A 24,439-nucleotide genomic window follows, 5' to 3' on the forward strand; every position below is an offset into this window, starting at 1 on the left:
CAATCAGTATATTAACTTGCAACAATTAAGTTTAGATCAATAGCAACTTAATTTTAGTAGTATACAAAACTTTGCCTCAATATAGCTCCTTTGTGCTATTATTGTTATATACATATACATTACCTGTTTATGTATTATAAGCCTATGAACGTGATTTTATAATTATTGCTTTGTGCAACTGTCTTTTAAATCAGGAGACAAAAAAGCTATAAATAAAATAATTCATACAATCTTTTATATTCACCTAGGTAGTAAACTTTATTGGTGCTCTTTATTTTTTGGGTGAATTTGAATTACCATCCAATGTCCTTGCAGTTCAGCATGGACTCCCTGTAGTTTCTCTTGTAGGGCAAGTTTGCTAATGAGAAATCTGCTGTTCTGCATTTTTTTAATTGGCAATGTCTGAATTTCTCTTTATTTTTTAATTGCTCCTTGGATATGTAATTCTTGGTTGACAGTCTTTTTTCTTCAGCAGTTTGAATATATTATTCTACTACATTCTGGCCTCCATAGTTTCTGATGAGAAGTCAGCTGTAAATTTTACTGAGTACCCTTTGTACTTGTGAGTCACTTTTCTCTTGCTGCTTTCAGGAGTCTCTCGTCTTTGTCTTTTGACAGTTTGCCTATGATATATCTAGGTTTGGATCTCTTTGAATTTATCCTACTTGGAATCCATTGCACATTTTGGAGGTGTGGATTAATGTCTTTTATCAAATCTGGTTCATTTTTGGCTATTATTTTGTTCTCTCTGCCTCTTTCTTTCCTCTCCTTCTGAGATTTTCCTTATACATATGTTGGTATGCTTTATGAAGTCCTGAAGGTCTCTTAGGATTTGTTCATTTTTCTTTTTCTTTTCTTACAAAAGTGTAATCTACTTACAATGTTATATTAGTTTCAGGTGTACAACATAGTGATTCAATATTTTTACATATTATGAAATGATCACCGCAATAAGTCTAGTTACCATCTGTTACCATACAAAGTTATTACAATATTATTGACTATATTTGCTGTGCTGTATATTACATCCCTGTGATTTATTTTATCTGTTCATTTTTCTTCATTCTTTTTTCTTTCTATTCCTCAGACTAGATAATCTCAGTTGACTGATTCATTCTTATGCCAGCTCAAATCTGTGGCTGAACCCACTGAGCATAATTAATAAATAATTTTATTAAAAAATATGAATATATATGTACCATACATATAGTGAATACTCACTTTTTGTTACATTGCCATGCAATACTTACCAAAAAATATCATATTTTAGGCCAAAAGAAAATATTGCAAGGGGTATAATTTGTATTGGCTAAATCCTCAGATCACAAAATGCAGTAAATTCTAACCATTTTGAAATTTAGAAACACCCTCTTAAATAACTATTGGGTTCAAAAGATAAAATTAAAATGGAAATTACAGATCATTTGTATTTGTCTTTATCTAAATTATTTCACTAAATATAATACCTTCTCCATCCTTCCATATTGTTGCAAAAGGGAGAATTCCATTTTTTTTATGGCTGAGTAATATTACATCATATATATTCATATATATATATCACATCTTCTTTATTTATCCATTCATCTGTTGATGGACACATAGATTGCTTCCATATCTTAACTATTGTAAATAATGCAGCTATAAACATTGGGGCGAACGTATGTTTTTGAAGTTCTGTTTTCATTTTCTTCAGATATATACCCAGTAATGGAATTGCTGAATCATATGGTAGTTCTATTTTTAGCTTTTTGAGGCACCTCCACATGTTTTAAATAGTGACTGTGCCAATTAAAATTCCCACCAACAGTGTACTAGGGTTCCGCTTTCTCTACATACTTGCTAACATTTGTTATTTGTAGACTTTTTGATGATAGGTGTCACCTGTTCTGACAGGTGTGAGGTGATAGTTCATTATGGTTTTGATGTGCATTTCTCTGATGATTAGTGATGTTGAGTATCTTTTCATGTGCCTGTTGGCCATCTGTGTAGTATATTTTCTTTGGAAAAATGTCTATTCAGGTCTCCTGCCCATTTTTTACTTGGGTTGTTTGTTTTTCTGATATTGAGTTATATGAGCCATTTATATATTTTGTATATTAACCTTTTGTCAGTCATATCATTTGCAAATATCTTCTCCCATTCAGTAGATTGTATTTTTGTTTTGTCAATGGCTTCTTTTGCTGTGCAAAAACTTTTAATTAAGTCCCATTTGTTTATTTTTGCTTTTGTCTCTTTTGCCTTAGGAGAGAGATAAAAAATAATATTGCTACAATTTATGTCAAAGAGTGTTCTGCCTATGTTCTTATCTAAGAGTTTTATGGTTTCAGATCTTACCTTTAGGTCTTTAATGCATTTTGAGTTTATTTTTGTATATGGTGTGAGAAAATGTTTAATTTCATTTTTTTACATGTAGTTTTCAGTTTTCCCAGCACCCCTTATTGAAGAGATTGTCCTTTCTCCATTGTATATTCTTGTCTCCTTTCTTGCATAGATTAATTGACCATAATTATGTGAGTTTATTTCTGGGCTGTCTATTCTTTTCCATTGATCTATGTGTCTGTTTTTGGGCCAGTACCATGCCGTTTTGATTACTGTAGCTTTGTAGTATAGTCTGAAGTCAGGGAGTGTGATACCTCCACCTTTGTTCTTTTTTCTCAAGATTGCTTTGGCAATTCAGGGCCTTTTGTGGTTCCATACAAATTTTAGGATTATTTGTTCTAGTGCTGTGGAAAATATCATGGGTATTTTGATAGGGATTGCATTAAATCTGTAGATTGCTATGGGTAGTATGGACATTTAAACAATATTAATTCTTCCAGTGCATGTACATGGGATATCTAGGAAACTACAGATAATTTGGACATTAATGATAATGACGATAACATACTTAAAACACATCAGAGTGGTTCCTGTATTTAAAGGCCAATTTGTAGATATAAATGCTTTTATCATTTAAAAGTTTTTTAAGATAAATAACTAGACATTCATCTCAAGAATCCAGGAAAATAATTGTAAAATAAATGTAAAAAATAGAATTAATAAAAGATACAGACATGAATGAATTAGAAAGAAGAAAAACAATCTATAAACTCCCTTTTAAAAAGTCATATGTTATGTTTTTGTTCTTCAAGATAGTTCTTTATGAAGACTAGTAAAATAGACATATTTTGGTCAAAGTCACTGTTTTGTAGATAAACTAGGCCATATCTAGGACTTTACATAGGCTACACTACTATAATTGCTCTTCTAACATAATAATGCTTAATATTCAATAGTTTCTATTTCATAACATTTCTGTTTCATTCACACAAATATTGTTGGAATAAGCCATATAATATCAATATGCCTGTATTTTCAGTCATCTCTAGGGTGGAGGTATGTTTATAAGCATTTCTATAGCAGAATCAATTAAATATTAATAGTATACTGTTGGAAAAGAAGTACTAATTGAAATAGAAAAACATATACATGTTCTTCACTCTAACTGGGGTTTCTGGACTTTGGACTCTGTACCACTAACTGAGCTTCTGGACAACTAAACCACAAGAGAATTCAACCAGCCAAGACTCAGCCAGATTATAATCACACCCCAGTGTAAATGGTGCCTTGGGAAAATTGTTGAAACTGGAAAACCATTTGGGATAGTGGTGAGCAGTTTCTACATTCTTGAACTCTGGAATTTGTCCTTGAATCTGGAACCTCTCTCTTCCTTGTTCTGGTTGTGGCTGCTTTGGCGAACTTTTAAAATAGTTTTGCTGTAGACAAGTACCTGGCCATTGTTCTTATGGATACACTGAACCAAATGCAGATATTTCTGATTTAAATATTAATTTTTGTTTAGCAGTAAAAATTGCATTATATCTTTCTAGGATGAGGCCATTTCAGATGTAGGGGGAAAAAATCTTTCTACTAATTCAAAGAGAATTGTTTTTGATAGATGAGTACATTTTTATTCAGTTATTTCCTCACAGGAAATCATGGGACTAGGACCACACCGGAGGGGATGCATGGGTCTAATTTCCTCCTTTCTGCATACTGAAAGAAAGACTATGAAATGAAACTGCACTGGATTTTTTAATAATTTTTTTTTCATACAGCAGGTTCTTATTAGTTATCCATTTTATACATATTAGTGTATATATGTCAATCCCAATCTCCCAATTCATCATACCACCCCCCCTGCCACTTTCCCCGCTTGGTGTCCATACATTTGTTCTCTACATCTGTGTCTCTATTTCTGTCCCAAACGGCTCTGGATTACTGCAGCCTATCATGTACTGAATAATTAACGTCTCACATGAGGTACCATTTATAACTGAATGAGTCAGAGTTTGGGACGTGTACTTTGAACTACTGTACTTGTTTACTTTGTATAGGTTAAGGGGTCCAAAGGATCTGAGGTGAGGGTGGGGATATCTCTCCTGAAGAAAATGGTGGACCCATTGTTAGTTTCCTGGAGAAAGAATAAAAATAGTCGTGGATTAAGGAAGGGAGGACTTCATCCTCTCTCCTGGTTGGAGGCAGTGGGATGTAACTCTGGTTAAGGAGGACATGATAGAGATAAATGACTGTGGAAGATAAGATGGTGTTGGCTACTTGTTTCATGCTACAGGCTAAAAGGGAAATGGCTCAAGTGGATCCTCAGTGCAGAGCAATGGCTGATTGACTCTAGTACTAATATCTAAATTTCTATTTTACATGTTTTCTTTTGTATGTTCTAAGTCTCCTTTAATATTTTTCAGCCTTCACTAAAATTTCAAATGCTATGGTCCAGTGTTATTCATGTTGTGGGGCATTAGGAATAAGTCTGTGTTCACTGCTGAAACGGAGTGGTGGAGGAATGTGAGTTTTCCCCCATTCTGCCCTCTCCTCTGAAGTCAGCTTGGTGGTAGTCAGAAAACTGAATGGACCTCTTGACTGAGTAGAGAGTATTTGTCATACACCAGGCAATAGCTGAGTGCAAGTGGCCACTACATTACCAATGTGAGACATCTTCCCTGCTAATATTCCAAAAGGAGGAAGTTGGTCAGCGTTGGGAGATATTCTGATATTGTACACATGAGACTATCTAGCCAGTAGATATTTTAGTTACAGTACGTCCATCACATAGAAAAAGTCATTCATGCCAGTTAGGATATCTTGGCAATTAAGCTGTACCAGTTTGTGGTATTCAATAACTACCACAGAAAATTCAATGAAGAACTAAATTACTCATGGTTAATAATAAAATAATGAGTTTATTACCTTCTCAAAAATGTCTAATGTTGAGAAAGAATATGACAAGAACAGAAAATTGATTTTATACCAAAAGAAAACCAGATTTAAAGTGAATGCAGCCCATAGGATTTTTTCCCTATAATCTCTTTGACTAGAATAAAGGAACATGTTGACCAAGACATGTGGACAAATGTCTATATGTTACAGAAAGATGTTATTTGGCATCTCTTTGTTTGTGGGCCAAAGGTATAAATTCTTCCTGTTTCCTAGGAAAATTCTAGAACACTCAAGATTGTTAATAACCCAGTGTTTTCTGTGCTTTTTTTTTTTTCTTGTCAGGATTCCTATTATGCTGTTCTAAACACATGCTGAGGGGATTATTTGCTTACTACAATAGCACTGTGGGAAAGTTAGGTTGATTTACAAAGTATTATAGTTCTTCAAAAGCACAAACACTAAGAAAATCTAATTGGATATGGGCAGGAAAGAAATGGGCACATACTAAAATCTATATATTATTTTGTTTTCAGCATCAGTTTTGTCACAAAAATGTTGCACTTCAGTTACTCTGTGTATATATAAAATATATATATATAAAATATATATAAAATATATATAAAATATCTGCAAATTTTGACAATTACAGATTTTATTTTGATTGGTAGAATATTGTACTTGTTTGGACACAATTATGCATCACAGCAAAACATATGTGCGGAACTTATGTTGTACAGCTATTTTAATGAGCTAGAACAGGGGTTGGCAAACCCAAGGGCCAGTTCAGTCACATCCATTTGTTTACATATTATCTTCATGCCTGGAGTTATTCAAACTGCAAAGTTTGAAGGCACAGCCCCTAAGGACCGCTCTCACTTCTGATGCCAACTGAAAGTTCGAGAGGTTCCTAAAACCACCCTCAGGTTTGATAATTCATTAGAAGGCTTCATAGAACTCACTTAACGGCATGGTAAGTCCCTAAGCATTTTTGTACCTGTTGATCAAAAATTAATTAAAATTAAATTAAAATTTAAAATTAATTAATTTAAAATTTAAAATTTAAAATTAATTTAAATTTATTTAAATTTAAATTTAAAATTAAATTAAAATTTAAAATTAATTTAAAATTAAATTAAAATTAAAAATTTAAAATATAGTTAATGCCAGTATCAGTGTTTCGTTCTAAGACATTCACAGGCAAATGATACTGGTAACAAAAAGGATGATACATAGGGAGTCTCCTTGCTAAGGCTGGATTTAAACCTCTGAGCATTGTTTGTTTTGTTTTGCACCGAGTAGGGTGATTAAATTTTGGGAAAGAGCAGGTAGTAGGGACTTACCATGCTGTTAATAAATGTTTATCGAGGGCCTCCTTTCGGCAAAAGTTATTATACTCATGATTCTGGTTTATTACAGGAAATGACACATTGAAATCAGCCAAAGGAAGAGGCACATAGGCCACAGTTTGGGAGAGCTCCAAACACAAAGCTTTTGTTGTCCTCTCCCATGGAGTAATGACCCACTAACCTCCCAGCACTGATGTTTGTCAATATGCCGGGAGTATTACCAGGGAAGATCAGCTGAGCTTTTGTGTCCAGAGTTTTAATGGAGTTTTATTCCACAGGCATAATTGACTGATTTCTTGCTTATGTGGTTGAACTCAGACAACTGATACCATGTGACTCAAATCATGTGGTTCGTCTCTCTGGTATGGCCAGCTTGCATCCTAAACAAAGACAATCCTATTAGTTATGACATAGATCACCTTCCAGAAGCATTTTTGTACCTGTTGATCAAAAATTAATTAATTAAGGGCTTCCCTGGTGGCGCAGTGGTTGAGAGTCTGCCTGCCGATGCAGGGGACACGGGTTTGTGCCCCGGTCCAGGAAGATCCCACATGCCGTGGAGCGGTTGGGCCCGTGAGCCATGGCCGCTGAGCCTGCGCGTCCGGAGCCTGTGCTCCGCAGCGGGAGAGGCCACAACAGTGAGAGGTGCGCGTACCGCAAAAAAAAAAAAAAAAAAAAAAAAAATTAATTAATTAAAATTTTAAAATATAGTTAACGCCAGTATCAGTGTTTCGTTCTAAGACATTCACAGGCAAATGATACTGGTAACAAAAAGGATGATACATAGGGAGTCTCCTTGCTAAGGCTGGATTTAAACCTCTGAACATTGTTTTGTTTTGTTTTGCACCGTGTAGGGTGATTAAATTTTGGAAAAGCGCAGGTAGTAGGGACTTACCATGCCGTTAATAAATGTTTATCGAGGGCCTCCTTTCGGCAAGGTAACTGCCAGGCATACAATTCTCCAACTTTTACATATTTGTTCCAGACAATGCTGGAGAAAAAGGTGATTTTCTAACTAAGGCACAGAATTATTTGATTCAAAACTATTTATTCTAGATCTGTAAAGTCATTTGTTTTCAGATCTAAGCCCTGCGAAGATTTGGTGGTGTTTTTTTTTACACAATCATCTAAGTTAAAACTAAGCCATATTCTTTCTCCTGTGCAAGTTGTTAACATAATGGATGGTCATTGAATAAACAGAAGGCAAAGTAGGAAAAGAAAACAAATAGTCCATTGTCTCATCTATCTTCTAATTTTAGGTTTTAAAAATGAAGTTGTGGGCTTCCCTGGTGGCGCAGTGGTTGGGAGTCCACCTGCCGATGCAGGGAACGTGGGTTCGAGCCCCGGTTTGGGAGGATCCCACATGCCGCAGAGCGGCTGGGCCCGTGAGCCATGGCCGCTGGGCATGCGCGTCCGGAGCCTGTGTTCCACAGCGGGAGAGGCCACGGCAGTGAGAGGCCCGTGTACCACAAAAAAAAAAGAAAAAAAAATTGAAGTCATATCTCTACTCTTTATATTCAATATATATTATCTTTCCTCCATTCATCATTATACTTGTTTTTTCAAGTTATTACACATTTTTAAAAAACATCATTTTGATGGTTATATAATAATTCTTGCATGGATTTAGCATTGTTGATTTTACCATTTGACTTTAGTTTTCTATATTTTTCTCAAATAATGTTTTTATTTCTTTGTTTGGTGGGATAATGCACCAGAATGCCACTTCAAACATTTTTTTTCAAATCTATGCACACCATAGGGTAATCCAGAACCTTTCTTCTAATAGATATCAATTGCTTATATAATAAAACACATGTATTCACATATGAATTAAATTTAATAATCAAGTCAAATAAGCTTTCTTATTTATAATTTTCTTCACCTTGACAAATACTAAGAAATATTTAATGCTATGTCTCATTTGTATGTTTAATCAAATCAAGTTTTCAGAAGATTTCCACATAAAGAAGGAACAAAAATCAATGTTGTCTAGTAAGGAGTGATTGTCTTGGGCAGTGTGGATTGGCCTGAGATGGGCAGTCACCAGGTTAGAGGGTAAGAGGATGTTCTTCATGATTCTGCCACCCAGAAGGCAGGAAGTGGGGTTTTAATCTCAGCTCTGCCTCCTAGCTGGTGGCCTGGATGCCTCCACCCTTCCTCTTGATGTACTACTTTTCTCTGTAGGTCATTCCATCATGACCTCCCTCTTCTTCTGCTTAGAAGTACATGACGTTGCACGCCTGTTGCTCAGCCTAACCCTTTCTCTCCGTTCTCCCAATATTGGCAAGGTTCTTGGTTCTGAAGTGAGGTTATTTGTTTCCTCACGTGACACAGAGCTATCTGTTCTCAGTGTCTTGCTGTGCTTCTAGTGATAATAGTTCTTTATTTAGCTTCCTCTCTATTACAGCTTTTCTCTCCCTAGGAGTTTGGCATGAGTTTCCGAGGGCTGGGTGGGAAGGCAATCAAGTGCTGCTTCTCATGCTGCATCCAGATTTGTCCTCCTTCTCAGACCTCATCCCTGTCTACTTAACAAGCCTGGTTCTCTCATTCCCTCCTCTGGGGTAGAATTCTTTCCCCACCAAGTACATTGCCTGTCAGAGGATAAAGGAAGAGTTTCTGCTCCCCAGTGGTTTCAGGGCCTCAGGCCTAGAGGTTGGCTGTCAGCATCTCCCACTGTTCTTCCCATGATGCTCCTCGGTCCTCTTAAAGTTGTGCTCTGGTGAGCCTGTCTACAGGCTACCCTGACATGTTTAGACCTGTCTGAGTTCTCAACTTCTCAACTTGAGCTAATGTTCTGGGACCCTCATTCCACTATTTAGAAATTATTGGACTTGATTATTCTTTTGTTAACACTAATTTTAAAATCTCACATCACTAAATCTCCACTGAGTTTATTTTTCAAATTCATTTGTGTACCAAACTACAATTTAATCAGGAAACTGGTCTAATACCCTTGTGAAAATGTGATTAATTTTTTTGGAACCTTGACTGACAAAGTAGATGTTTTCTGCTTTTATTTTATGTTCACTCTTCTTCCCGTGCCTTTTATGGTGAAAAGTGGGTGACAAAGCAGGCAAAAGGAAGGGAAATAATTTTTTTAAATTTTTATATAGAAATTTCATTGTTCTTAAAAAATCTTTTTAGAAACTTTTCCTACAGCTTTTATGTACTATGATAAAATGTAGCCTTTTTGGCAAAGCTTCAGAAGGTATGGTAAAAACTACTATTAAAAAAGCAAGTAATAAAAAGAGGTTAGAAAAGCTGTTAGGTGAGTGCAAATCTCATGTGAAAGAAACTACTTTCTTAGCTCCATCCATCCATCCATCCATCCATGCAGTCATTTAGTTTTCACATTATGCCAGATGCTGTGCTGTGTATCAAGGATATGAAAATGATCAAGATATGGTGTGTGCCCCAGAGAGATATATAATCTAAAGGGGGACAGAGATGTGTCAAGAGGTATTATAGACATTGTTGATGCCCCAGGTCACATTCCTTTGGCCACCTCTAACTTGAGCTGTGGTAGACAGTGCCATGTATGTTGAAGTCTTCTTTTTTGTTTTTAATTAATTAATTAATTTTTGGCTTAGTCGGGTCTTAGTTGTGGCATGTGGGATGTTTCGTTGCAGCACACAGGTTTCTCTCTAGTTGTGGCGCATGGGTTCCAGAGAGCGTGGGCCCTGTAATTGCGGCACGTAGGCTCTCTAGTTATGGCACATGGGCTCAGTTGCCCTGCGGCATGTGGGATCTTAGTTCCCCAACCAGGGATCGAACCTGCGTCCCCTGCATTTGAAGGCAGATACTTAACCACTGGGCCACCAGCGATGTCCCCATGAAGGCTTCTCACTACTAGTGTCCACTGAGTTTCTCAGCTTTACTGCCTCAGGGACCTCCCTGAAGCTACTCTCTGCCTGTGTGTGTGTGTGTGTGTGTGTGTGTGTCTGTGTGTGTGTCTGTGTGTGTGTGTTGGGATTGAGTCCTAATTACCCACGGTTGTAAACTGCTTAATAATTCCTCCTTTATTGGTTTTCCCTTTTTATCTGTCTCATCCTTCCCTCTTCCTCACTCTGGCTTCCTGGGAACACCACCCAAATAGACTATGCGTACTCAAGCTCCTCGTCACTTTCACCCCAGATCCTGCTTTTGGTCAAACCCAATTCTTGTATTATTAATACAAGGTAATAATATCTGTAGATGATGAAGGTATAAACAGAGTTCTCTTGTTCTACAGAGGATGGAGCAACTAATTCTCTCGGTAGGAGTTGCCAGGAAAGACTATTTGCAGGTGCCAAAGAAAGGGAGAAATTCGAAATTGATAGTTGAAAGATAAAGCTCTCCAATTTCTTTAACTATAGCTCAATATGAGATATATACTTCTGGGATGATATAATAGAGGCTACTTTGCATATCTCCTGTTATTTGCGTGACTTACACATGCCTGAGACTTTCTAGGCTTTCTGGAGGAGTGAATGATAAGGTGGAGCTAATGCCCAGTTCTCAGACTAAGTAGCTTTTAGAACTAAGAAAAGGAACAGTTCTATGCTTTGACCTTAGAAAGCAACCCTGGACCAGGGAGGATGCTTCGAGGTAGGAGAATGTCAAGATATCCAGGCTTGGTCCAGGGATAATGGTGGTGGTCAGGGATGAAAGGACAGTTTGCTTGCAACACTGTGTGGTGGCTTTCTGTTGTCTTGTTACCAAGCTCCCAGGAGAATGTGTGTCAGGTTCCATGAGAGAAGGGCTGTAAAAATTTAAAGAGAAGGTCAAATGGAAAAGTTGTGATTCATCAAATCATTGTAAAAAACCCCTAAAATTATGAGAACCTCCCTGGGGAAGGCCCATCCCCCAGGAAAACCCAGTGCTTTGCCTGAGACCTCTGGAGAGTATGAGGTCTGAGCAGGTCCATACTGGTGTTGATGGGAGGAACATTGTATTCCCTCGGCTCTAGAGCCTCTAACCATGCCAAGAGGCAGGCAGAACCATCGAAGTTCCTGAGGCCACAAATGGCGGGAAGCCAACTGTGGCAGCTGCCCCACATGAACTGGGCAGATGAAGGCAGTTATGCAGTGGGGATTGGGTGAGAGCTCTGGTTCTCAGACTCAGAGACTATGAATATGGTTATCCACAACCCAGTCACCATTTCTCCCTGGTCATCTGGTAGCTGGACACTGGCCAAGCATGAGTTACCATGTCATATGCTTAATGAACCAACAAGACTATGCTACTTCTTTAAAAAAAACCAACATGGCCTTCTCCATTTGGGCAATATAATAAAGCCTAATGTAGAATGCAAGGACAAACAACACAAACCCCCAGCTTTAGGCCTCTATTTCTCAACATAATTCTTAAAATAATAAAAAAAAAGGGAAGTTGCAGAACAGTTGTATAATAAGGTCCAACATACATAAAAGACGTGTGTAAGAGTGTAAAGGCGTTGAAAGGGGACTGGAAGGGAGCTGCCTGTTTGTTGACAGTGGTTACCTGCAGGGAGGCACTGGGAGCTGGGCGTGGGAGGGAATGGTAAAGGGGACTTTATGTTCTGTTCTGGATTATCTGAATCCTTTACATATGATTTATGTAACCAAATAAAAAGCACACAGTTAAAAAAAATTACTTTCAGATTCACTCACTTCTCTGAATTTCCATTTTCTCATTTGTAAAATGGAAATAATAATACTTACCTCCCAAAGGTATGTTGCATATGAGAAAATGTCTGTTGAGCCTCCAGCATCTCAGTGCCTGACATATACCAGGCATTCAAGAAATTTTAGCTGTCTCTACCCTCTCTTCTCATGAGGTAAGGAAGAGAATAGCCATTTTAAATAAATCTGATTTCTTTCTTAAAATTCTCAACATTAAAGTAAAGGGAGAACCTGAAAGCAATCTTTCTTTCCTTAAAGGCCTAATCATCAGACTTGGGGTATTTCTTTCAGGAGATCAGAAAATGGGCCACACCACCGTGAACGTACCCGATCTCTTCTGATCTTGGAAGCTAAGCACGGTCGGGCCTGGTTAGTACTTGGATGGGAGAAAGTGGGTTAGATTGCTCTGATTATTTCCTCACTTATAAGAGTCCCCCTGAAAATTTATGCCTAATTTTGCAATGTAAGCATTATAAACTGTCCTTACTTTGAAGACTTTTATGAAATTGCATAGACATTAGGTCATATCAAGTATGGTTATATAATTGATGGTTCATGAAAAAAACAAAATCAGTTTTCTGAAAATGTACCTAGATAAAAATGAGTAGTCTTCTTTCTGTCTGTTCACACAAGAACAAATAGTATATCCAAAAAAGTCACAGAACTGTAATGCTTCTTTTACTATTTTACTACATTTATATGTTACTGTATATATTACTACATATTACTAATATTGCTATATTTATATATTTTACTATTACTATATAATTTACCACATATTATAGTATACATTATATACCGTACAATTTACTATATAATTTATATATTTCACTATAATACTGTTTTGCTTTTTTTTTTTGCGGTTCGCGGGCCTCTCACTGTTGTGGCCTCTCCCGTTGCGGAGCACAGGCTCTGGACGCACAGGCTCAGCGGCCATGGCTCATGGGCCCAGCCGCTCCGCGGCATGTGGGATCTTCCCGGACCGGGGCATGACCCGTGTGCCCTGCATCGGCAGGCGGACTCCCAACCACTGCGCCACCAGGGAAGCCCAGTGAAACTTTTGAGGTAAGAAATATAACTAACTTGACATTTTCTCAATACTCACCGGCTGTCAGTATAGAAAACATGGAATTCAGATTATAGCCCTTGCCCAAAGGATTCACAAATTAAATTTGTCAGACTGAGGGAGAAGCAGCATGATGGTGGGGTGAAGCATTCCCTAAGGAGAAAAAGGAACAGAGTTAGGGAGGGGTGGGTCACTGGCACAGATTAACAGAATGTTCTAGCTGTTTAAAGGACCCGAGATACCATTTAGCCATGTTCTGGGCCTTTTAGGAAGTTTCTTGGGAACAGAGCCTCCCTTACAGCTTGTTCACTGCTTTACCCCCAACACCTAAAACAATGTTCACCACTTTGTAGGTGCTCAGTAAATACTTGTTGACTGACTAGTACGGAAACTCAGGTCAGAGAGGTGAACTGATATGATCAAGGTCACTCAGCTGGTTTATGGTAGAGCTGGATCTAGCAAGTAGTTTTGACTCTTCATTCTTTGCTCTATCAAACTTAGGAGGCAGCTCCTAAAAAATGAACTACTCCAACGAATGAAGCCTCCTGTATGCTTTCTCTCTACCTTGCACATAGCATTTCTTCTTCCTATATGAAATATTACCAACCAAATATATCAATTTAATGTCTGAAATGTGAGTTGGGAGACTCGAGTTCTGTTCCTAGTTCCTCCGTTCACTTCCTTTGTAACTGAGGCAAATGACTTAACCTGTTCAAACTCAGTTTCTTTTTTGGCTGTGAGAGGGGCTAAAGGTTCTTTCAATTCTCCTATCCTGTGATTCTAAATTTCATGAAAGGTTCTAATAAGCTCACCTGTGGACTGTATGTCTGAATATCCTTATATCAGTGTCCTTGAAGTGTGGTCATTGCATCACCTCTATCAGAATCACCTGGGGTCCTTTAACTATGCTGATTTGGTAATTGTTAAAAAGAATAAATTAGACACGTGGTTGTTGATTTGGAGGGATTTCCATTAAGCTATGCTTCCTAACACTTTCCACCTTTATAGTAATGGTACACATAAAAAGTGATAATATTTATGTGGTGTACTGGGGTAAGAAACTTTAGACTGTCTCTGCCAATTCCCCTCTCACTGAGAAACTGTGCCACTGAGTGAGAAAAACAAGTTGCAAAAAAAGAAAAATGATCCTCTTTTTGCAAGACAATACCAAAATTCTGTATGACTATGTATAAGCATGTCTGCATGCATATGTATTATATGTTTGTATATGATTATGTGAGTTACGTTATGTGCTTGTAGATATACAGTATTATAAGAATATTGAAAGGAACATACTGGGTTGTTAACATATGGGAGAGGAAGGAGGACAAAAAATAAAAAAAAATTTTAAAAAGGTGAAAACACTAGTGTGTATGCTATGAACCCATTTATGCATTTATGTAAAGGAATATATTCATATATAAAGACATTTAAAATAGAATAAAAAATGCAGATCCATGGCCCCTACTGTAAAGCCAAATCTCAGGGACAGGAGATATGGAGAGGTGCATCATTAACAAATATTCCAAGTGGGGGCTTCCATGGTGGCACAGTGGTTGAGAATCTGCCTGCTAATGCAGAGGACACGGGTTCGAGCCCTGGTCTGGGAGGATCCCACATGCCACGGAGCAGCTAGGCCCGTGAGCCACAACTACTGAGCCTGCGCGTCTGGAGCCTGTGCTCCGCAACAAGAGAGGCTGCGATAGTAAGAGGCCTGCGCACCGCGATGAAGAGTGGCCCCCACTTGCCACAACTAGAGAAAGCCCTCGCACAGAAACGAAGACCCAACACAGCAAAAATAAATTAATTAATTCATAAACTCCTACCCACAACCTCTTCTTTAAAAAAAAATAAATTCCAAGTGATTCTGTAACAATGAAATCTGTAAATCTTTGCATTAAGTGCTAATATCATTAGCTGTAAACACAGCTTCCTTGGAAATTTCCATCCTGCAATGCAGGCTCAGCTGATCTTCATTGTCTTGGAACATAGTAGATGCATAATAAATAGCTGCTGATTATTTGAGTCATTTGGAGGACAGGTGGAGGGAGTGAGGGCCAAAGTGGTGGGAGAAGTCGATCAGCTGGGCAAGGTCAAGCTCAGGAGCCATGAGGTAAAACACAAAAGAACAATGGACTGGGCTCCCTTGGCATTTTCAAACATTCAACAGGATTTGTTAGGCACTATATACATGCACGGCACTTTTCTCTATCTCATTTCATTTAATTCTAAAATAACCCTTTACAAACTCAGAGAGGTGACGTGGGTAGCACAAGTAGTATCAGAATTGGGATTTGAACCCCACGCATATTTTGAGCACTCAGCTATAAACTAGACTCCTGACAGCTGCTGAGGATAGGAGGGCAAGCACAATAGACGGTTTGCTCTTTTTCATGTCCACAATCTTGCAGCTCGGCCACGATCATTCCAGTCTGTTGTCGATTATTAGTTGACAGTCCTAGTCGGCTGCCTAGAAGCAGCTTCTTTGTCATATATCCCAACCTGGATCCCGCCAAAGAGAGATTACAGCAGATGTGCTTTTTCGTCTATCGTCAATAGCTAGTGTTTTCACAGTGGGGAGAAACTATTTCCCAGATGATTTTGAATAGTGCAAGAAGACCAAGAAGACTAACTCTAGTTCCTTCCAATTCTTGGGCACCTATCAAGGGAAAATAATTCTGGCTTTTTATAGCTTTATCTGCTAAGTGTTTTGCTGTTAGAGCAAAAGGAAGGTGAGAGGTGGGGAAATAGATGCCCCCTCATTAAGTTCAAGGGTGGGGCAACGAATGGTACAAATAAATTCCACACACATACTCATTTTTTGGTAATCTCTGGTGTTGGGTAGTGGATAGGAAAAAATCAGAAGTGTATATTTTGCGCCTGAATGCTTGAAAGAAAACAAAAACGGCATCTTTTTGTCACCCACTAACATTAACTTAAGGGTCTTGATCTTTGGACCTGTGCCACCCCGCGATCATTTCTGGAGAAGTAGCCATTTTGCAGATTCTGGAGAACGGTACCAAGGGCCGGACCCTGGTACTGAATCTCTCTTTCCCAAACGTCTGCGGAGCCGGTCCGGATCGGTAGCACCACGGCTGGTCTCCGTGATTTAGCAACAACATAGAGTCGGAAAAAACCGGAAGACGGGAGGCAGGGATTTCCAGGTGGAATCAGGGGTGTGCGAAATTCATTAGTGAGGACAAGGCCCCACCGGGCATTATCTGTGGTTACAGGTGCGGAGCTTCTCTAGGTCTCCGCGCCTCTGAGCCCAGTTAAGCTGCCACTCCTTCCCCAGGTGTGCAGCCAGCGTCCCAAGCAGCCTTCCCAACCTGGGGAAGTGGTCTCAGTGTACGTCTTTCTTGCCAACAAAGTGCCACCTCTCCCGTAACTCATGCTTGGCCACACGGCGCCGATTTTAAATCGATAACACAACCAAGTCCAGCCGGACGCTCCGCTCATCCAAATGCGCTTAACACAGAACACCTCCGCGCTTCTTCCACTGTTCCCAGCTTCCTCCGCCCCTAGTTCCTCCTCGGTCGTACTTAAAGCCCGGAGTGCTGGAGTGCGGCTCGGAGGAACGGGATGGCGAACTAGGAGCGGCGCCGGCGTCCGGCAGCCCGTCGCACCGGGCATGCTCAGTGGCACGGCCGGCTGGGTGGCCTCGCGAGCTGCACCCGGATCTGCTCGGCGGCGGCGGCGGCTGCGGCGGCGACGTGAGCGCGCAGGGGGGCGGCGGCCTCGCCTCCTCTCTGTCTCTCTCTGCGCCTGGGTCGGGTGGGTGACGCCGAGCGCGAGATGTCGGATTTTGATAGTAACCCGTTTGCAGACCCGGATCTCAACAACCCTTTCAAGGTGAGCGTCGTCCCCAGCATCTCCCGCCACCGTGACGCGTCGTTGTTTGTTTAAACCGACAAGTTCCTTCGCGCCCGCCACTCGGCCCCCTTCAGCCCCTTAAGACAGGGGCTCGGGGCCGCCGCACCCCTCGGCGGGGTCGCGCTCCGGCCCACGCGTCACTCGTTTTGGGGTCGGAGTGGAACCTACCGAGCTCCCCATACGGCCGGCCCTCCCCGTGTCCCCGACTGGAGAGGGTCGTGCCCTGGCTCGGGAGTGAGGGTTCCCGGGGCTTCGGGGTTCCCGGCCCGCCTCTCGGGAGCGGGGAGAGTGAGAGCCTAGAGCAGGTGGAGTTGTCACCTGTCAGGTAAGTGTGGCTGGCCGGGCAGGGGCGGGGGCCGGGACGCGGCGGAGGGGGGCTCACCCTTGGGAGGGGTTGTCATGGGGACCCGAGGCGGCGCTGAGAGGAGCTGCGTGGGTGATGGCAGAGATGTGGAGGAGAGGTGAGGGCACCGAGTACGCTGCAATTAAAAATAAAAGGTTTTTGTTTTTAATTTTTAAACTTGCGTTGCGCCTAGGTGCCACCAGCGGCGCTGCCACCCCTCCTCCCCACCATTTGCCTGAGGTTGAGGGTACTGATAACAAAGCGTAAGTTAAATATAAATAAACACACCTGGAAACAATAGTGCACGTGGACGATCATCTTCCTTCCTAACCGCTCTTAGTAAGGTAAACGACGGGATATTTTCCAAGCTCCTTGTGCGTCAGCTGTTCTCTGGGCTGTATGAGGATACCATTTCCCACATGAGCTGCTTTCTTTCTTGGAGTATACCTTCTGGATCCCAGCTTCGAGAGGGCTTGGCATAGAAACCGGCAAAGGAAGACGACTAAGGTGTTCATTATCTGCGCCTAAGTTAATGCAACGTCTATATAAATACCTTAAAAAGTACCACTCCAGGTTTCTTAATGAGTGCTGTTGTTTAGCACGTGTAATTTGTTTCTGTTGCTCGAAGTTGGTTAATTTCTCCTGGTTAGGTACAATAGTAACTTTAATTTGTGGTCCTACAAGGGTCACTTCTGGCTTGTTGAATTTACATCTCTTCTTTTACTCCTGGTTTTGTCTCTTATTAAGAATTCTAGAAAAGGAAAAACATCCCTCTTCTGATCGTTTGCCTGTTAATTTCATGGAGGATTATCTTAAGTAAATAATTCTGATTATTATTGACAGCTTGACTCACTGTAGAAATGTAGAATAGACTCAGTCAGCTATTCCTTTGCCTCTAATAGCACTTAAGAAAATTCTCTACACCTGGCCTGAAACTTTTAGGTTTTAAAGATGATATGGTTATACTTTGAGTAGAATTTTTTCCCCCCAGAAGTTTAGTATTCCATCATCCCATGTTGTGGAAAATCGGATTATTCTTAAATCATAAACATTCTAAAGAGACGTCTCATCACTTGCCAAACGGGTATTATTTTAGAATATTTTGAGGTTATAACATTAAGAACCTGTTAGCTCTTCCTAATTCAAATAATTCATTGGTGCTGTTTATTCAGCATCTGACAGTTTGGCTGTTTTCTGTCATTCCATTTCCTGGCTTAATTTACGTAGCTAGTTCTCTTGTTAGGGCGAGACATTGTCGGCTTCTTAGCCCAGACTGCTTTTTTGTGACAAGTAATGTTGCCATGACACTTTCCTCTTCTGCTGTACAGAAGGTTGCTGTAATAATTCTAAACCCAAAAGTAGCTTTAAATATTCATTGTGGCATAAAATTATAAACTTTTTTGTTCTTTATAAGTGGGTGCATTCAGAGGACAGTGATTATTTAGGTTCATAAAATGCCTCAAAGGATGGATAATTTAGGCCTAAAGACTTGGTTGTACACGTTTCTGTTTATGATCTTTCCCTATTTTCAGTGACTGTCAGAGCATTGTGTATCTGACCTTTGATTTTTCTACTTAAATTCAGCTGCCCTTCCTCCTCTCAAAGTAAAGCTTTACATTTATAGCATATTCTTTCTTCTTTCTACTGTTGGTTTCCTTCTATGTAAATGTGATTCTTGAAATAGCATTTCTGGTCCTCTCTACTTACATATAAAAAGTTCTCAGGTGCATCTTTGTGTTACCTTATCGTCATCTTTCTTCTCAAATCTGTTCTTATTTTCAATATTTGAAATATTTCAGTATTCAAAAATAAAGTTTGTATTTTCAAAATATATATTTCACATTTGGCAACCATCCTAATTTCTACTTAATTAAAAACTATTCGATTTCCGTTGCTAACTTGCCCATTGTCTTACATCGAGGCGTAGGTAGTGCAGAATTGGCATTGGAATTTAGGTCACCTGATTCCTAGTCAGTTGCTGATGGCACTATATATTCTCTGTTTGCATTTCTTTCACCAAAATTCTTGTCTTGTGGTTGGAGCTTGGACTTGAGGCTCTCATGTAGTATTTAAAAGTTTTGGCTCAAGAGTTAAAACAAACAAACAAAAAACCCAAAACTGCATTTAATCTTGGCTTTGTCACTGACCAGCTGTGAAACCTTGGAAAGTTACTTAGCCTCTCTATACCTTTAGTTTACTATTATGTAGAATAGAATAATATCAATAGTACCTTCTCCATAGGATTGTTAATAGGATTAGGTGAACATACATTTAGTGTGTTATCAGTGCTCAATGCATGGTGCCTTTAATTAGATAATAATAGGTAGTATTAATAGGAATTCAAGGAACTGTATTTAATTATAGTTGATGATATTATTCTTAGCTTATTAATTTGGTGAAGTTCATGTTACCTTTGAATCTTCTAGAGTGCTAATAGTAGCTGTTTGGAGGGTCATAGTTGAGGAATCAAGGCTAAAAATAATTAAGTGGTTTGCCCTAGGTCACCCTACTAAGAGTAGACCCAGGTTGTCTGAATCCTAGTGCTTTGTCACTTCACATGCTTCCTCCCTAATAAAAGAACTCTATATTAAAATTGAGCAACTGTCCATTTTATTTTGGCCTCAAACATTAATTCTCTATTGAAATAATCTACTTAAATTGGAGTACAATTCAGTGTTCTTATTTATCTTTTTAGTTGCAGTAATATCAGTGGTATCTTTAGTTGCAGTAATATCAGTGGTATCCTAACAGTTTAGTTGAAGTTGAAAATTGAAAACTTTGTCTTAAAAAGAGACCCATGGGCTTCCCTGGTGGTACAGTGGTTACGAATCCACCTGCCAATGCAGGGGACACGGGTTCAAGCCCTGGTCTGGGAAGATCCCGCATGCCGCGGAGCAACTAAGCCTGTGCACCACAACTACTGAGACTGTGCCCTAGAGCCCGCAAGCCACAACTACTGAAGCCCGCAGGCCTAGAGTCCATGCTCTGCAACAAGAGAAGCCACCGCAATGAGTGGCCCCCGCTCGCTGCAACTAGAGAAAGCCCGCACGCAGCGACAAAGACCCAACGCAGCCAAAAAAAAAAAAAAAGAGACCCATAATTCAAGGATGTTACCCATTTTGTTTTCATTTACAATAAAGTGGATGCCACTCTTCCCTTAGCCATTTAAAATTTTAAGACTGGAGATTGGATAGCAACAGGAAAGGATTTTTTCTTTATCTTTCAGCATTAATCTGGAACATAGCAGTAGTAATTTATGGTCTGTGGTATTTTATGTTCATGTGAACTGCATGAGTTCCCACTGTCTTTTCCTCAGGTTGATATTTTTAAAAAGAGTCCATTGAGCTGCTGATTATATTTTATCAAATTAAGATGCATCATTATTTTATTTACCTCTGTTTCAGTTACCTATTGCTGTGTAACAAATACATGCAAAATCCGCAGATATGGAGGCCGACTGCATTACACCAGTTTATATAAAGGACTTGAGCATCTGAGGATTTTGGTATCCAAGGGGGCTCCTGGAACCAATACCTTGCTTATAGCAAGGGACGATTGACTGTAATCCCAAAATGTAGTGGCTTGAAACAAAAATTACTTGCTCAGTATTTTGTTATTTGAGCTACATTTAGCTGGACAGTTTGTTTTTAAATGTTATTGTCTAGAGTCACTCATGTGGCTTCAGTCATCCAGCAGCTTGACTAGAGTGGGATGGTTTAAGATGTCCTCGCTCAACTACCTGCCAGTTACCTGGGGCTGTCAGTGGGGGCAGCGATTGGTGCTCTTTCATGTGGTCTTTCCTAGGAATAGCCTGGGCTTTTTACGTGGTGGTAGTAGTGTTCCAAGAAGATGAGTGAAAGCCACAAGGCTTCTTGAGTCAGTTCGCTTCCACTACATTCTTTTAGTCGAAACAAGCCACAAAACCAGCCCAGCTTCAGAAAAGGAGTGGGAGGATTAGACTTCACATCTTGATGAAAGGAACTCTGTCCCTCTTGATATAGACCTAGGAACTGAAAAGATAAACCCAGTGTAAAATGGTGAGACAGGTACAGGATAACCTCAATAGAACTCCCATCAAATGGAGGAGTGGGAGGCATGTAGCAGTCGCTGGTACAAACAGCAGGTCTGAAATCCAGCCAGGCTCATTAGTCAGGGTCCCCTACTTTGGGGGCAATGAGAGTTCTTTGATTAGGGCCCAGTTCTACTACCTTGGAAGTCTTTTTCTAATCTTATTTTCTTCTGCTTTTGGCTCTACCCTCTGAGAAGTCCTTCTCTTCTGTAAATTACTCCAGTTTGTAACTGGAGTAGTATTTTCAGTCTGCTTCCTTCCCATTGAAAATTGGGAGCCCAGAAACCTCTTTTCAATTTGAAATATCTCTGTTTCTTTTAGTCCAGGCTGGTACAACTCTCTTAACAATTTGTTAATCTTATATAGATTCAAACTATCGCTTAAAACACATCTGTAATTCTCTTTGAGACGGTCTTCTTTATTTAGGGTATAGTGTCAGGGTGCTATGGATCGACGCTCTTTTTTTTTTTTTTTTTGCGGTACGCGGGCCTCTTACTGCTGTGGCCTCTCCCGTTGCGGAGCACAGGCTCCGGACGCGCAGGCTCAGCGGCCATGGCTCACGGGCCCAGCCGCTCCGCGGCATGTGGGATCTTCCCGGACCGGGGCACGAACCCGTGTCCCCTGCATCGGCAGGCAGACTCTCAACCACTGCGCCACCAGGGAAGCCCTGGATCAACGCTCTTAAGATATGTGAAAACCTTTTGTCTAGATTGAGTATCTCCTACGGCAGTGTAAGCTCCCAGGCAGGTACAATGGGAGGCTGCTAGTGTGGGTGGGGTACCTCTCACAAATGCTGAAAGACAAAACTAGTATTTGAGCATGTTTTATTTTGGTCCTTGGCTTTTACAATAATTGTAAAAGAAATGATGGTGAGTGTGAAAATTTTGAATGTAAACTGTTCTTTTGCTGATGTTGCCCCCCACCCCGTCCCCGCAACCAGAAAGGTTTTTTGGAGTGCAGTTAATATTTACTAGTGTCGAATGCAGATCCAGGAAACTTACTGGATATTTTCTTAATATGAATCACAGTGTTATGTAGTTCCTGAAAATATATATTGGATTAATGAAGTTAGTGACCAGTTCTTAAAAATGAATCTACAATATTCTGTTCTTGTCCATCCAGTGAATATTGTCTTCAGTTCCCAGTGCGTATTTGAAGACTGGTTTGAACAAGATAGGTTGTTCCCAAGAAGAAGACAGAATGACCATGGGTCTGGAATCAAGTCCTAGGAAAATTAAGTTTACTCAATGGGTTTAGTCTACAGAAGGCTAAAGCGAAGTTTGAGATATACAGATGCTTGAAGGGTTCTTAGTTGGTTGAATGAATAAATGTGTTCTTGCTTCAGGAAAAAAAGGCCAATTGGCAGAGTTTATATGAAAATAGATTTTGTCCTAACATAAAGATTTAAAAAAATCTATTAGAATAGCCTGATAATGCTCTTTTGGTATGGAGTTCCCCAGCACTTGAAGGAATTCAAACAGAATTTCAATGACCTATCACAGATGCTAAGGCAAGAGATTTGTGTCTCAAGTTCTTTTTCTACTTTAAAACTCTCTAATTGTTACATTTTTGTACCCTTATGGACCGTTTTGTGAATGCGTAAATTCTCTCATGTTTTAATCTACTGGATATTGGAATTGAGTCTGATCATCTCAAGAGAAGAGGGTTTATGTTCTAGGATGCTATGCTCTGAGCCCCAGCATCTACTGAGGGAGCAGCCTGAAGTGATTACTTACACATAGGTGATCATGTCCTTTACTGTGTGATACTTGCCATGCTGGTCTTAGCTGACTGATCTTATCAAGCAGAAGCCAATCTTTGAGCTGATCAGGAGCAGATAAGATCGCTTGGTCCAAAAACTTTGCCCCAACGAGAACAGTGATAGTTAACTGAGCTATCTTTCTCAGGAGCTATCTTTCTCTGTGAGAGCACAGAGAAAAAGTCAGGTAGTTGTAGCGGGAATAACCACGGAAAGACATGAGGAAAGAGCCAAATTATCTATCATGCAAATCATGAAGCACTAGAGTAGGAATCGTCTGACCAGGGCTTCTGGTCATTTTATAGAATTCCAGTCCCTTATTCGAGCTGCTCTTGCACTACAAGAGATATTGCCATGTTTTGAAGAATTCCAGCCTCTGTGAAACCTGGCATCCTTCTTTCTGTGTGCAGAGTCTGTTTCTTTCAACCAGAATTGCCTAAAGGTAAATGCAAAGCAATATCTTCTTGCCCAAATAGTGATAGAATCAAACCTGTAGGGACTTCCCTGGTGGCGCAGTGGTTAAGAATCTGCCTGCCAATGCTGGGGATATGGGTTCGATCTGTGGTCGGGGAAGATCCCACATGCCGTGAAGCAACTACGTCCATGCACCACAACTACTGAGCCTGCGCTCTAGAGCCCACGAGCCACAACTGCTGAAGCCCGCGCACCTAGAGCCCGTGCTCCACAACAAGAGAAGCCACCGCACTGAGAAGCCTGTGCAACAAAGAGAAAGCTGCGCGCAGCAATGAAGACCCAATGCAGTCAAAAAAAAAAAAGAATCAGACCTGTATTTAGGGACTTCCCTGGTTGTGCAGTGGTTAAGAATCCACCTGCCAATGCAGGGGACATGAGTTTGAGCCCTGGTCTGGGAAGATCCCACATACCACAGTGCAACTAAGTCTGGGCACCACAACTCCTGACCCTGTGCTCTAGAGCCTGCGAGCCACAACTACTGAGTCCATGTGCTACAACTACTGAAGTCTGCGTGCCTAGAGCCTGTGCTCCACATCAAAGACAAGCTGCCATGAGAAGCCTGTGCACCACAACGAAGAGTAGCCCTGCTCACAGCAACTAGAGAAGGCCTGCGTGCAGCAACGAAGACCCAACGCAGCCAAAAATAAATA

At 40.2% G+C, this 24,439-nt stretch overlaps 1 protein-coding gene and 1 long non-coding RNA gene across 8 annotated transcripts in view; one reads left to right on the top strand and one right to left on the bottom strand.

Annotated features, from left to right (window-relative positions):
- Positions 1 to 5,217: 5,217 nt before the first annotated feature.
- LOC109549104 (uncharacterized) lies at positions 5,218 to 17,623 on the bottom strand. 3 transcript variants are annotated; one of them, XR_012330738.1, is made up of 4 exons: positions 17,527 to 17,623; positions 13,311 to 13,424; positions 11,113 to 11,304; positions 5,218 to 6,940 (listed from the first exon to the last, which is right to left on the bottom strand). It is a non-coding gene; the product is annotated as an uncharacterized lncRNA (long non-coding RNA). The 3 variants fall into 3 exon arrangements; XR_002175308.3 differs by lacking the exon at positions 11,113 to 11,304; XR_002175307.3 differs by lacking the exons at positions 11,113 to 11,304; positions 17,527 to 17,623 and adding an exon at positions 14,084 to 16,878.
- The window catches only part of SCAMP1 (secretory carrier membrane protein 1), a 144,877-nt gene continuing 137,375 nt past the window's right edge, over positions 16,938 to 24,439 (top strand). Inside the window, exon 1 of one of the 5 annotated variants that reach the window (XM_073802237.1) lies at positions 16,938 to 17,123. In XM_073802237.1, coding sequence (XP_073658338.1) covers positions 17,067 to 17,123 — 57 coding nt within the window. In that variant the 5' untranslated portion in view covers positions 16,938 to 17,066. The remainder of the gene's footprint in view (positions 17,124 to 24,439) is intronic. The other 4 variants (XM_073802238.1, XM_033852959.2, XM_073802240.1 and 1 more) reach the window with 4 other exon arrangements.

Source organism: Tursiops truncatus, chromosome 3, assembly GCF_011762595.2.
Source record: "Tursiops truncatus isolate mTurTru1 chromosome 3, mTurTru1.mat.Y, whole genome shotgun sequence".
In the NCBI taxonomy this organism is placed as follows: domain Eukaryota; kingdom Metazoa; phylum Chordata; class Mammalia; order Artiodactyla; family Delphinidae; genus Tursiops; species Tursiops truncatus.